Source organism: Triticum urartu, chromosome 7 (genome assembly GCF_003073215.2).
Source record: "Triticum urartu cultivar G1812 chromosome 7, Tu2.1, whole genome shotgun sequence".
NCBI lineage: Eukaryota > Viridiplantae > Streptophyta > Magnoliopsida > Poales > Poaceae > Triticum > Triticum urartu.
This window is the reverse complement of record NC_053028.1, coordinates 662,695,487-662,709,690: the sequence shown is the minus strand read 5'-3', so window position 1 is coordinate 662,709,690 and position 14,204 is coordinate 662,695,487. Positions and strand designations below refer to the sequence as shown.

General features: G+C 45.8%; 1 protein-coding gene across 1 annotated transcript; it reads right to left on the bottom strand.

Annotated features, from left to right (window-relative positions):
• Positions 1 to 11,907: 11,907 nt before the first annotated feature.
• LOC125520913 lies at positions 11,908 to 12,864 on the bottom strand. The gene has a single exon (XM_048685954.1). It carries the CDS (start codon positions 12,692 to 12,694, stop codon positions 12,080 to 12,082), a length of 615 nt encoding a protein of 204 aa, XP_048541911.1. The 5' UTR covers positions 12,695 to 12,864; the 3' UTR covers positions 11,908 to 12,079.
• Between the last annotated feature and the right edge of the window lie 1,340 nt (positions 12,865 to 14,204).

Sequence of the window (14,204 nt, the reverse complement as noted above, 5' to 3'; positions counted from 1 at the left end):
GGACATTTTTAGATAATCCCTGAACTTTCTTTTTCAATTGTTGATGATTTTATTTAAAAAAATTATTAACAAATTTTCGAATTGATGAACTTGTTTCAAATTCAATGAACTATTTTTTATCAAAATCCACAAACTTTTTTGCTAATTTTGTGAACTTTTTTCAAATCAACGAACATTTTTTTTCAAAATCATGCACTTTTAAAAAACCGATTAACATTTTCTTCAAATTTGTGATTTTTTTTCTGAAAATGGATGAACTTTTTCCAAATTTTGCGATCTTTTTTCAGAAATCATTGAACTTTTTTTTAATACATAAACTTTTTTCTTGCAACTTCTTTTTTAATATGTGAACTTTCAAATGTGTTCACATTTTTTTAATGAAAAAATCACATCTTTTTCTAAAATGTATATGCAATAAATAGTGATGCTACAGTTTGTTCTGGTATTGTTCGCGTTTAAATCATTAATTAGCGCCTAGTAACTCTAGTGGTTAGGCAACGTGCATCGTATCTGAATGGCTCGAGCTCGAATCCTCGCAGGAGCTATGTTTTTGAGAAGTTTTTCGCGCTATAAGAGCAACTTTAATGGAGCGACCCGTTTTGTCCACGGTCGTCTGTTTGGATCGGCACGGACAGAAAAGACGGCCCAATGCGCCAATTCAAACGGACACGTGTCCGTTTTTCGTCCGTGGGTGACCTATTCCCGGTCCATTTTTGAGTCTGATTTGCGTCGGCACGGACATGCGACGGACGCGCGTGCGGTCGCCTACTTCTGTCCCTAGGCCTGCTGGTCTGTGACACATTGGCCTCCCTTCCCCGGCCAACAAGCAACCCTCGTCCCCCGCCTCCTCCGTCACCGACGCCGCCGCCTATTTTTGCGGCGACTTTTCCAGCTGCCGCCGCCTCCACATTCGCCCAGCAACACCGCCCCTGCCCCCAGCCGCCCACCGCCGCCGGTGAGCAAACTAGTTCCCGCCGCCGGTTTCCCCACCGCACAGCCGCCCCGCGACCAAGAAGACGCCTCGCCGGCCCCGCCACATACGACCGGCACGCTCGTCGGATGCCGTCACACTCGTCAGACGCCGGCAACGCAGCTAGCTGGTCTGTGGGCACCGCGTCTCCCCTCGCCGGCCGTCTCTTTCTTCGACGCCCGCAAGCTGTTCGACAGTTTGTCAATGTATGAAAATGGACTCCGCCGACGAGTTCTTTTTCCATAATTTCATTTGCGACTCCGACGATTCATCGTCCGACGACGGGGAGGAGATATTGGCTGTCGTGTTGGTCCATCACCACCTCAACAACCAGCGGGCGTTGTTCCGTGGCTCCATTCCGGGCCACCTTTCGGCATTGAATCGTAACCGAGAGAGCGGGCATTTCCTTCTCTGGAAGGACTACTTTGATACAACAAACCCATTGTTCAAACATCACAAATTTCGCCGCCGGTTCCATATGAGTAGGCATGTTTTCAACCATATTAGAGAGGGAGTGGTCGGCTATGATGACTACTTCGAGTGCAAAGAGGATGCCGTTGGCAAGATTGGTTTCTCCTCTTATCAGAAATGCACTGCTGCCATCCGAATACTTGCATACGGAGTGCCCAGTGATCTCATTGACGAGTATGTCCGTATGAGCGAGTCTACATGCCTAAAGTCCCTGTATAAGTTCTGCAAGGCTATGATTGCTGTATTTGGCCCTGAGTACTTGAGAGAGCCGACAGCTGTAGGTACAACCCGTTTGTTGGCGATGAATACTAGCAGGGGCTTCCCGGAGATGCTTGGCAGTATAAACTGCATGCACTGGGAGTGGAAGAACTGCCCTTCTACTTGGCAAGGACGGTATAAGGGACATGTCAGGGCTTGCACTGTCATACTAGAGGCCTCTGGCGTCTCAAGATCTCTGGATCTGGCACTCTTTCTTTGGCATGGCTGGATCACACAATAATATCAACGTGCTTTAGCGCTCGCCGGTGTTTGTTAGGTTTGCCGAAGGCAACAACCCACCGGTGAACTTTACTGTCAACGGCCACAACTACGACAAAGGGTACTATTTGGGTGACGGTATCTATCCCCAGTGGACCACTATTGTAAAGACAATACCCAACCCTGTTGGAGAGAAAAGGAAAAGATTTGCCCAAGAGCAAGAGAGTGCTAGAAAGGATGTCGAGCGTGCCTTTGGTGTTTTGCAATCTCGATGGGGCATCGTTCGGTATCCTACTAATACTTGGAGCACGCAGAAACTATGGAGGTGATGACTGCTTGTGTGATCATGCACAATATGATCGTAGAAGACGAGCGCCCGGAACGTCTGTACGATCAAGGCTTTCAGTTTCAGGGTGAAAATGTTGTGCTTGAGCATGGAGTAGCGGCAACATTTAAGCAGTTCACTCAGTTTCATGAAGACATGCGTGATTGGAAAACTCACATGCAACTGCAAAATGATTTGGTTGAGCATATGTGGACTCATGTTGGTAACCAATAAATGTATCTTCTTTTATTCGTTTGTAAAATTATGTGAAACATTTTTATTTTTATTTGGCCTGTAACTATACTATTTATTTAGGTGGTCTATTTTGTTTGTTAAATTTTTATTTCACAATATGTTGAATGCAATGCAAAATTAGGCGGCCAACCGGCCACGCCTGCACATATGGGTCAGCGCGTTGGACGCGCTGCCAATCCATATAAAAAACAGGACGGACGCTGGACGAGCGGCCAATTCAAATAAACAAAAGACGAACGAAATTACCGTTCGTTTAGGTCGGCCCGTTGAAATTTGCTCTAAATGCCTTGCGTGTTCCTTGGCCGGCCCACCAGGTGTGGCTTGGGCGCCAGTTCCTTGATCTGACGGTAAAAGCGTCCTATAGGAGCTCTTGGAAGCTTCCCAAAACCGGATGAAATTCCGCCGAAATCAAAAGAATACTCGTTGCAAAGAATATTTTATTTTTTCAGGTCGTAACAAGTGGCGCACATATAACACGTGACTTGTCGCAACCTAGGAGTTTCCCTTTTTTCTAGATCCATTTATTCACAACGTTTTATCTTTTAAACCGTGCGTCTAAATCTCGAACCGTTTTCATTATTGGATTTCTCATGTCAAGATCTTTAAAACTAGATCCCATGTTGATAAGTTTTGACAAACTTTATTTTCACAAAAAAAAACCAGACGAAAAAACCGGACAAAAAAACCGAACTGAAAGCACAGTTTTTTCCCATTTCAAAAGAGGCATGCCCGTGCCTCTCGCGAAATCGCACCCGTGCCTCTAGTGGAAGCAAAACCGTGACTCTCATGGAAGGAAAAATGCGTTTTTTTTGTTTCCGAGAGGCACGGCCGTGACTCTCGCGAAAGCACAACTGTGCCTCTCGCAGAATCAAAACCGTGACTCTCGCGAAAGAAAAAAAACCAGAAAACGCGTATTTTTTTTCCCTTTCTGAGAGGCCTCTCGCGAAAGCAAAACCGTGACTCTCGCGAAAGAAAAAAAAACAGAAAATGAGTTTGTTTTCCCCTTTTCGACAGGCACGGCCGTGACTCTCGCGAAAGCACAACTGTACCTCTCGCGGAAACAAAACCGTGACTCTCGCGAAAGAAAAAAAAACAGAAATCGTGTTTTTTTCCGTTTCCGAAAGGCACGGCCGTGACTCTCGTTAAAGCACAACCATGGCTCTTGTGGAAAAAACCGTGACTTTTGCAAAAAAAGAAAATGCATTTTTTTTCGCGTAATTTTTTTTGAAATTTTTTTTATCAAAAAACTAAGGAAGACTAGAGGAAAACCGAAACGTAAAAAAACCATGAAAAAAACCGTTTAAAAAATCGAAAACACGTGCAAAAAGATAAAAATAAAATTCGAAGGAAGCGTCCAGAGCGCGACACGTGGCGAATGACTGAAAGCACGCCAAGTGACGCTGATCGTTGCGAGGCTCCCGAAGAAGCGCTCGTTAACTACTTGCTTCGAGATCCCGCTCGCTGCCTAAGATGGGCCAACGCTTTATGTGTGTGACCGATTCAGGCATGGGCGCCAGTTCACAGGAAAGAATGCCACTGGTGTCATAAGCGCCCAGTTCATAGGAAATTGTGTAGTGGGGTCATACCGGAGCTATTTGAGAAACAAAGCCCCTACTCTCCTCTGGCGAGCGCGTTACTAAGTCGGTCCATTGCTGTAGCTGTGGCGTGAGTTTTTTTTCTTGCGGTTTTTTTTTCTTGGTAGCTAATGTTTTGTATGGCTTTCATTTGTTATCTATATTTTTCTTTGCTTTATTTTCCTTTTTTATCTTTATCTTTTTCTTCGGTTTTCTTTATTTCTTTCTTCAAATTTTGTTTGTTACCTTTGTTCCTATTTCCTTTTTTCAAACACATGTCTAACTTTTTAATACATATTGTACATTTTTCATATACATTAAGTCATTTTATACATGTTTAATATTTTTCAAATACATATAAATTTTTTCAAATATATATTTGGATGTCTAATTTTTTTCACATATGATGTATTTTTTCATATACATCTAATTTTCTACAGGTTTAAAAATTTTCAAACACATTATTTCTCAAATACATGTTTTTTAAAAACTAAATACATTTTAAAGATGTTTAAAATATATGTTGAAACAATTTTGTTGAATAATATTTAATAGTCTTTTGAAACATTGTGAAAAAAATATTGACATTGTACAATTTTGTAAAAATTGTCACACGCATATTCTGATGCACGGGAAAAATTCATAAAGTGAACGTACATTTTTTTAACCAGATGAAATATTGTTTTGAATTAAAATATTATTTTTTAAACATGTAACATTTGTACAAAATATCACATACATTTATTTGAAACACGTAACTTTTTTTAAGCACGTACATTTTTTGGATGGTTCAAACATTTTCTAAAAGTTGAGCAAACATGTTTTACACTGATAAACATTTCTTGAATGAGTGATGAACACTGATAGACATTTTTTACACATGCATTGATGTAAGACACGTATGTGATGATATGACTATAGGCGGGCAATAGATTTATGAAGAAAAAGGGTATACGCATATACATGAGCTGCCGACAAATGGGGACAAGAAAGAATTGTGCAGCTGGTTTCCGATGGGATCAGATTTGCATGGAACATTTTTCTGATGGGTCAAATATGTTGCAAGGGTTTGGAGTGTGTATGGCAGTGGAGCCTGGAGTGTGTCATACATGGATCATGTTTTACAAGGCATCGACCAATGCACAGTGGTGTGCTGGGTTGACACAACGTGAGGTGGAGTATGGTTGCAGTTGGACAAGTCCAGTTGAGGTCAGATAGTTGGGTAACGTAGTAGAGAAATAAACCGACTTACGTACAAGCCCAAGTTCACTATGAAGATATATACAAGGTTAGATATAATTGTTACTAACTTGGTGTTGCAGCGGAAGAACAGTTGGTGAAGATCGTTGGCGCAGATTCGCCCGGATAGGATGTATGTCACGCCCTCGATGCGGCTATATCTCCCACGTGTCGAAGCACGACTTAGAGGCATAACCGCATTGAAAGCAATGTCGCAAGTGAGGTAATCTTCACACAACCCATGTAATACATAAGGGAAAGAGATACATAGCTGGCTTACACTCGCCACTTCACACAATTACATGAATAAAGCATTACATCAACCAGTTACAAACAAGGTTCGGCTACGGAACCAAAATAGAAGAAGACTACCCCAAATGCTACACAGATACCCGATCGACCCCAACTGGGCTCCACTACTGATCAACTAGAACGAAACAACTCAAAGGACAAGATCTTCATCGAGCTCCTTCTTGAGCTTGGTTGCGTCACCTGCTCGGTATCACCGGCACCTACAAACTGGTTTTGGAAGTATCTGTGAGTCACGGGGACTCAGCAATCTCACACCCTCGCGATCAAGACTATTTAAGCTTATGGGTAAGGTAAAAGGTATGAGGTGGAGCTGCAGCAAGCGACTAGCATATATGGTGGCTAACATGTACGTAAAAGAGAGCGAGAAGAAAAGGCAAAGCACGACTGTGAAACTATGATCAAGAAGTGATCCTAGAACAACCTACGTCAAGCATAACTCCAACACCGTGTTCACTTCCCGGACTCCGCCGGAAAGAGACCATCACGGTAACACACGCGGTTGATGTATTTTAATTAAGGTCAACTTCAGGTTTTCTACAACCGGACATTAACAAATTTCCATCTGCCCATAACCGCGGGCATGGTTTTCGAAAGTTCAAAACCCTGCAGGGGTGTCCCAACTTAGCCCATCACAAGCTCTCACGGTCAGAAGGATATTCCTTCTAGCGGGAAGACCCGATCAGACTCGGAATCCCGGTTACAAGACATTTCGACAATGGTAAAACAAGACCAGCAAAGCCACCCGAATGTGCCGACAAATCCTGATAGGAGCTGCACATATCTCGTTCTCAGGGCACACCGGATTGTCCAAACTTCCGGTAGGCCAGCCCAGAGTTGCCCCTGGTGGCCACCGGCGGCTGACAAGGTGGACCAACACTCAGAGGAGCACTGGCCCGGGAGGGTTAAAATAATGATGACCCTCGAGAGCGTGACTCCCAAGGGAAAAGAAAAGGCTAGGTGGCGAATGGTAAAACCAAGGTTGGGTCTTGCTGGAGGAGTTTTATTCAAAGCAAACTGTCAAGGGGTTCCCATTATAACCCAACTGCGTAAGGAACGCAAAATCTGGGAACATAACACCGATATGACGGAAACTAGGGCGGCAAGAGTGGAACAAAACACCAGGCATAAGGCCGAGCCTTCCACCCTTTACCAAGTATATAGATGCATTAATTAGATAAGAGATATTGTGATATCCCAACAAGTAAACATGTTCCAACAAGGAACAACATCTCCATGTTCCAACAAGGAACAAACTTCAATCTTCACCTGCAACTAACAACGCTATAAGAGGGGCTGAGCAAAGTGGTAACATAGCCAAACAACGGTTTGCTAGGACAAGGTGGGTTAGAGGCTTGGTTTAACAATATGGGAGGCATGATAAGCAAGTGGTAGGTATCGCAACATAGGCATAGAAAAAGAGCGAGCATCTAGCAAGCAAAGATAGAAGTGATTTCGAGGGTATGGTCATCTTGCCTGAAATCCCGCAAGGAAGAAGAACGAGTCCATGAAGAAGACAAACGGACGTAGTTGACCGGATCCTCACTCACACGACGTTATCGGAACCAATCCGAAGAAGCAACACCGGAAAGAAGCAAACAACATAGTAAACGACCATGACATGAACATGGCATGATGCACAATCAAGTATGATGCATGTCCGGTTTAATGAAGCATGGCATGGTAAAGTGCACAAGCAATTCTACAAATTAAGTGGAGCTCACTATGCAATGAGTTGCATATTGACGAAACACCACGACAAGTTATTTAGTTCGATCTCGTTTATGTACCCAACAATATTAAATGTTGTTAAACATGGCAAGAGGGTGAAGCAAAGTAAAACTACCTATCTAGTCAAGGTTAAATGAGGCCGGAAGCAACGAACAACAATTCCGGTAAATCCCCATATGCATATATTAGGTTTGGCACCGTTCTTCCCTAAACACAATTTTAGGGTTGTTAAACATGCAAAGTGAGGTCACCATGTTAAACTAGGCATTTTTTCACCCCATTTACATATAAAGTTTGTTACAAACCGAGTTACGGTTATTTAGTTATGAATTAAATCATTTTAGCATGTTATTTAAGAAAATTAAAGCAAACAGCAAGTTAAACACCTCAAACATGCATGAAAGTTGGATATTGTGAAACTAGATGAAATTCTAGTCAAGTTACATATATAAATCATTTCCATCCGATGCACGGTTTGAGAGTTATGTTATGCATGAACTAGGAGGACTTTTCTGTAAAACTTCAGTCTCAGGATAAATGGCTAAAACACAGATCTGAAAAAAAACAGGAACTGGGCCGAATCTGGCCGGCCCCAAAAGTGCACAGGAGCGGGGGCTGCTCACCCTGGGCTGAGGCCCACTACGGAGAGGAGAGGGACGCGCTGGGCCTCGCTGGAGGTTGCGACCCACGCGGGCACGAGGAGGCTGGCCCGGTCTCGCTGAATCGAGACGAGCAGGGCAGCGTTTCGAGCTCCTCTGCTCAAATAAAGCAGAGGCGCGACGCGGTTGCAGGCACAGGGAGACGCAGCTCTGGCGGGCAGTGGCCGGAGACGTGGCGACGGAGCGGCGCGAATCTGGGCGGGGGTCGAGGTAGAGGCGGCGACGTCCTGGTAGAGGCAGAGGGCGCAGGCAGCAGCGCTGGACTTGGTCGTCGGTGGGGATGGCAGGGCTTGAAGGCGAGGCAGGAGAGACGGGGCACGACAAGGGATGCAGGGGCGCTTGACAAGGCCTGTTGGTGCTCCGACAGTGGCGCGCCGACGACGACTCAGATCGAGGCTCAGGGCTGCTGCTGACGATGGAGGCGAGCTCCATGGCAGAGGGCGCGACGGCGGTCTCCTGCAGAGAGAGGGAGAGATGTGAGGGAGAGACAGGGGAAGGGGAAGGACAAGAAGGAAATAGAGGGGAAAACGCAGCGGGCCTTAGTTGCTGCTGATGTTCACCAACGACGGCGAGCTCTGGCTCAAGGGGAAGGCCGAGGCGCTCGGGAACAGGGAAGCGAGGTGGTTCGAGGTGGAGGCACGCAGGGGATCCGGCGGCCGCGGGGTTGAGGACGAGGTGGAGGCAGCGCGGTCGCCGGTTGTTGCTACTACTCCGGCGAGGTGGCTCGGGCACGCTGGTTCCTCGGGCACGAGGGATCGAGCAAGGAGGGGGTTGCGCTGGTTGGTGGGTTGGATCGGGCAGGGAAGATCCCAAGGGGGGATTTGGTCAGATGGCGGCGGCGATGGGGCAAACTCCTAGGTTTTAGGGTTGCTGGTTTATATAGTGAGTGGGTCTATATGCAGACTAATGGAAGCCCTACCTAAATCGGACAGCAGAGAAAATATAGGTTAGGAAGTCCAATAAACAAAACGTAGATGTTTTGTAGACGTTTGGGGATGATCCGGATCCAACGGTGACGACAGCCCGGTTCGGGTCCGGGACAGCTTTCGGGCGCGCGCGCGAGGAGGGCCGCGGGATGACGAGAGAGGTTAGGTTAGGCCCGGCGGTAGGTAGTGGACTGTGCAGAAGGCCTCAGGCTGAGAGAAGAGAAGAGAGAGAGGCCCGACGACTGTTTCCGGAGACCGAAAACGTCCGACGATTTGACCGACTATATTGTCGCTATAGTTTAACGGTTGGGCTATCAAACGAACTCCGAATGCGATGAAACTTGACAGGCGGTCTATCTACACTATAATAAGACCACATGCCAACTTTCAACCCAATCCGAGAACATTTTCCGGCAACTTATAAAATAATATTTCGGACGTGCCGCGAGCGCGTGCAAGTGTGTCTGGGCTCAGAACGGACAACGGGCGGAACTGGGGAAACCCAGACGGATGGAAGTTTTGAAAACATGATGATGCAATGCGGATGATGACATGATAAAATGCAACACGCAAGCAAATGACATGGCAGCGACAACGAATAACTGGAAGACACCTGGCACATCGGTCTCGGGGCGTTACAATGTATAACCTCCCAACTGTAAGAATTTTCTCCCTCGAATAAAGATCAAAATGACGATCTCTCTACCGGGTTGCATGCATACTATGTCATCAATCTGACAGTGCTTTGTTGTCCAGAACTAATCGTCGCTGGAGACTAGGGAGGGGTGGAGCAGCCTTGCGGCAAAACAGACTTTCATGAAGAGAGAGAGAGAGAGAGAGAGAGAGAGAGAGCAGGAAATTGCACGTCAAATGGTGTCTACCCTCCTCTATTTATAGATGGAGAAGGGGAGGGATTGCATGGAAGGAGGTAGCCCCAAAGGGCCCTCTCACCAAAAGTTGCCCTCAAAGAGGGGCCCCTTCACCAAAAGTTGCCACATGACATATTGGAGGGGGGGGGGGGGCTGCCCACAAAGCCCGATGCCCGCATGTCCCCAACCCCCTGGCCCCCAATGCACTCTTTTGCCCATGTGGGTCTATCTCATTTGGTCCAAGTCAAGCACGTTTCAGAAAAAATTTGGAGGTCCCCAAACATTTTCAGAACCCTCCTAATATTTTTGGATGCATTCTGAAACTTTTTTGGCTTTCATTTTTTCCATTTTTCTCCGAAACATTTTCAATGTCTCCGAATTTTATCTAACGACTTTCTCTCAAGCTCCTTAACATCTATTACCTCCGTCCCGGATTAAAAGTCCCCTGAGCTGGAACAGCAGAACCAAAGACGGTATGTTTTAGTTGAACATGTTCTGATTGAGTTTCATATAACGTATACGGTTGTGCCCAAAATTGTCTAGTTAGCTATTTATTTCTTTCAATTTTGCTCAGGTCATCCCTTACGGGGCATGGCGTGACTTCTTAGAGAATTTTCGAGTTCCACTTGATGCCACCATCACATTCCACTGCATCTTCATGAAGATGCCGACAACCCAACAATTCAATTGTCTTGTCACCAACGAGCCAAACCGTACCTATTTCGGTTGCCCTGGTTGGAGAGCCTTTGCAACTGCTTACAAGATGGAAGCTGGGGAGAGAGCCACGTTCTACCTCGACTATGATCGTGGCAAGATCATGGTCTACTACAGGCCTGCTGGCAGCCACGATGGTTCAGTTACTCCAGACTATGACCCTGAGTCCGCCCACCGAAAAGTCTAGTTAGCTAGTTGGCATGCATGGAAGATCTCATGTTATTACCACCTCTATTTATTTGAACTTGTACATTCATTTGTTATTTTGCCTACTTTGTTTAACTATATCAATAAGTGCATGGTTGAACTTAAATGTTGTTATTGGATCTATTTAGTACTATTTAATGTTGATTTAATTATTGTCATGTGCAGCGTTAAAATATGTGTCAAATATTGTGTGTATGAGTTAGGCTACAATTAGACTTGTAATTAGCGAAGGGATAGGTGTTTGAGTGGAACAAGTGTAATCCGGGCATATTATATAAGGGCACCGCGGGGTAGCCAAATAGATTAGACATAAGCTGATAGGCTAAACAGGGATCACGAGAGGGACTATCCGGACGTCCGTGACAGGGGTAGCCAAACCCGCCGCGGTGGGTGGTGGGAGACCTGTTTGATGGCTTTGGCGAGCTTATCATCAGTTGTACTATGTGATTCAGTATATCCGGAGGAGCGCCTGTAATTATGCCTCGGGATGTATCCATGTTGACGAACCTCGTTAACAAATCTCAGTGTTGTACTTGTGCTTGTGTGATTACTTGTCCTACACGTGTCTCAGATTATTCTATTAGGAATGATACTTCCACATGTCCCTACATGTTATCCCCCTTTTTGCAAAAAAAAAAAACATGTCCCTACATGATTAGGAGAAATCATATCTCTCATTTCTCCTATGTTAAAATTATAAATTTTGAGTGGGGAGCACAACAGAGTTTGTCTGGTTCTGTCGTCACAGGGATCAGTCTGAATTTCTGAATGACAAAACTTGCAAATTATTGTCGTATTATTTATTAAGTACCAAAAATCTGAAAAATAGTAATCTTATGGTAGAACATCTACCATGATTGAGCTAATCCATAGATCTGATTGCTGATCAGTGTTTAATTACAGAGTTTTCAACGATGATGATAATGTAGTAGTAGGAGCAGTAGCAGCAGCAGATCACAGCACGAGCAGAGACTATTGTATATGGCTGTAATCAGTGTTATCTTTTCTTGCTATTATGACTGCTGCTCACGGTCGGCTTGGGTACGTCCACTGCTTTTTACTCTTCAGTTAAGATTAGAAAAAAGACCAGGAGTAGAATTTACAGTACGTTTTAGATTATAAAGTTTATAACTGCTGCTCACGGCCGGCTTGGGTACGTCAGATTGCAAATCAAAGGTTCAGATTTGGAAGCGACAGTACGCGCCAGTTATTTTTCAAGTGCTTCAGAGGTTACTTTGATTGATAAACCTCTGCCTTAATCATAGAGACTAATTATATCGATTCAACCACAACCATGGAATGCACTGCACCGATCAACGTCGCGGTGATTATTCCGCCTGATGTTTCCGTTAATTAGTTTCTCTCGAGCATCTCGCAGAACCTCTTGAACGACTCGAGCTTCTGCAGCTTCATCTGGTCGTGGAACCTCCTGATGAACACGTCGGCGACGTGGTCTATCTCGTCCTCCAGCCTGAACTCCGCGCCGCCCCGCTCCGCCGCGCCGCGGGCCAGATCGATCACCGACCCGCCCACCGGCGCGCTCGCCAGCTGCAGCTGCTTCGCCACGCCCTCGTCGCCCTCCTCTTTCTGCTCCTCGCCGCCGCCGACCAGCGGCGAGTCGCTGCCGCCGTCCCGGCCCATGGCGAAGCTCGGCAGGCTGTTGAGCAGCACGGCGGCCCTCCTCCCCTGATCCGCGACGAAGCTCGGCAGCTTCTCCAGCACGGCGACCGTCCTGCCGCCGCCGCTCGCCGCAACAAGGTGCTGGCCACTGCCGCTGCCGCCCCCCACGATCGCGTGGATCTTGCTGTTGATGGCGTTCCTCAGGAGCTGCTTGTTGCGGAGGATGCCGAAGAAGACGAACCGCGTCCGCGCGGCGCTCGTCCTGGCGCGCGTCGCCGCGGACCTCTCCCTCACCGCCGCCACGATGGCCGAGAACAGCTGCTTCAGGAACCTGGACGCTTTCTTCATCTTGAAGATCGATCCCCAGATGGATGACGGCAGACGCAACTCGGTCAAGAACTCAAGATGAATCTAGCTAGGTAATGGAGTTGCTTGCGATTGTTGCTAATGGCGGCTATGTGTGTGAGCTGTGTGTTTTGGCATGGAGTTTGGTTCCTAGGGCTCCATGGGTATATATAGGGGGTGGCGAGCTCAGCTGCTAATGAGTTATCACTAAGGTGATTACATTAATACATTATCTATGTTGAAGGCTGCTTCCAGGAAGCTTCAGCATCACATGCACGGCATGAGCGTTAGCTAAGAATTATCACGAGCACCGAAGAAACATAAGCAAATGAGTGGGGCTGCGCAGCGGAAAGGTAACCAGTAACAACAAAGGCTGGTGATTAAAGCCAAAGTAGCAGCGAAAAAGATGATGGACATCATGCACGGGCATAGAAAAGCAACAGAAACACCAATGGATGTCTTGTGTCGTGCATGGTCCTGAGTGTAGGACTGTAGGTTGCATGCCTCCAAGCTACATACTGTACATCTTGCTCATGCGCCACAGTTGTAGTCCATGAGAGAGTTGGGTTTGCTTCTTTTGAGGTTATGCTAAGACAATTATTTGCTTCTGGCGTTGCAACTTGCCAACTGTGTGCCAGATTTGAGGTTGCCCCCTTCCCTTTGATTGGCATTGTAGATTCGACATATGCCTCTGTTATCCAAAGACCGGATATCTTGAAACAGACTTTCGCCTCTCTTTATAGATAAAGACGGGGATATACAGATATTAATTCTTATCATTCTGGCGTCCTAATTGAATGATCGTGAGTTGCATCAGCAGACGTGCTTATTCGGCAGCACGGATCATGCAGATGGCTTCAGTCCATAATTATCTTTTGCGTTATTTGCTACTCCCTTCATCCCAAAATAAGTGTCTTAGTACTCAACTTTGTACTAAGACACTTATTTTGGGATGGAGGGAGTAATAGCCTAAATTTGTGTTGTGTAGTACTCCCTCTGAAAACTAATATAAGACATTTTAGATTACTATTTTAATGATCTAAAATATTTTATATTAGTTAACAGAGGTAGTAGTAATTTACATGCATGCATATTTTCTACCTGCTCGACGATTCCATAAATTTCACTCAACTGAAAGTGTATGTTAATGAGCTACAAATTGCAGTCATGGAAATGTGCAATTTAGCAAGACGTTCTTACAATTTCACTACTCATAGTAGAGTAGTAGTCCATCCTTTTAGATCTGCGAGATCGTCTGTTTTTCTTACTCGAAAAACACCCTCTGACCTAAGCACCCTCTCTTGAAATGATCAAAATATAGGGATTGCGGCGGCTAATCCGCCATCGATCATTGCCACTCTCGACTTAATCAAGGGAATCTCGATAGTTAAGCTAGCCGCTAATCCAGGAAGCTTTTCATTGGGAAGCCTTCGCCGCTAAGGTTCACCTTGGCCGCATCTATGTAGCGGTCCCTGCCTTTTGTCCTGCTTGCCCTGCCCCTACGAGGAGCCGC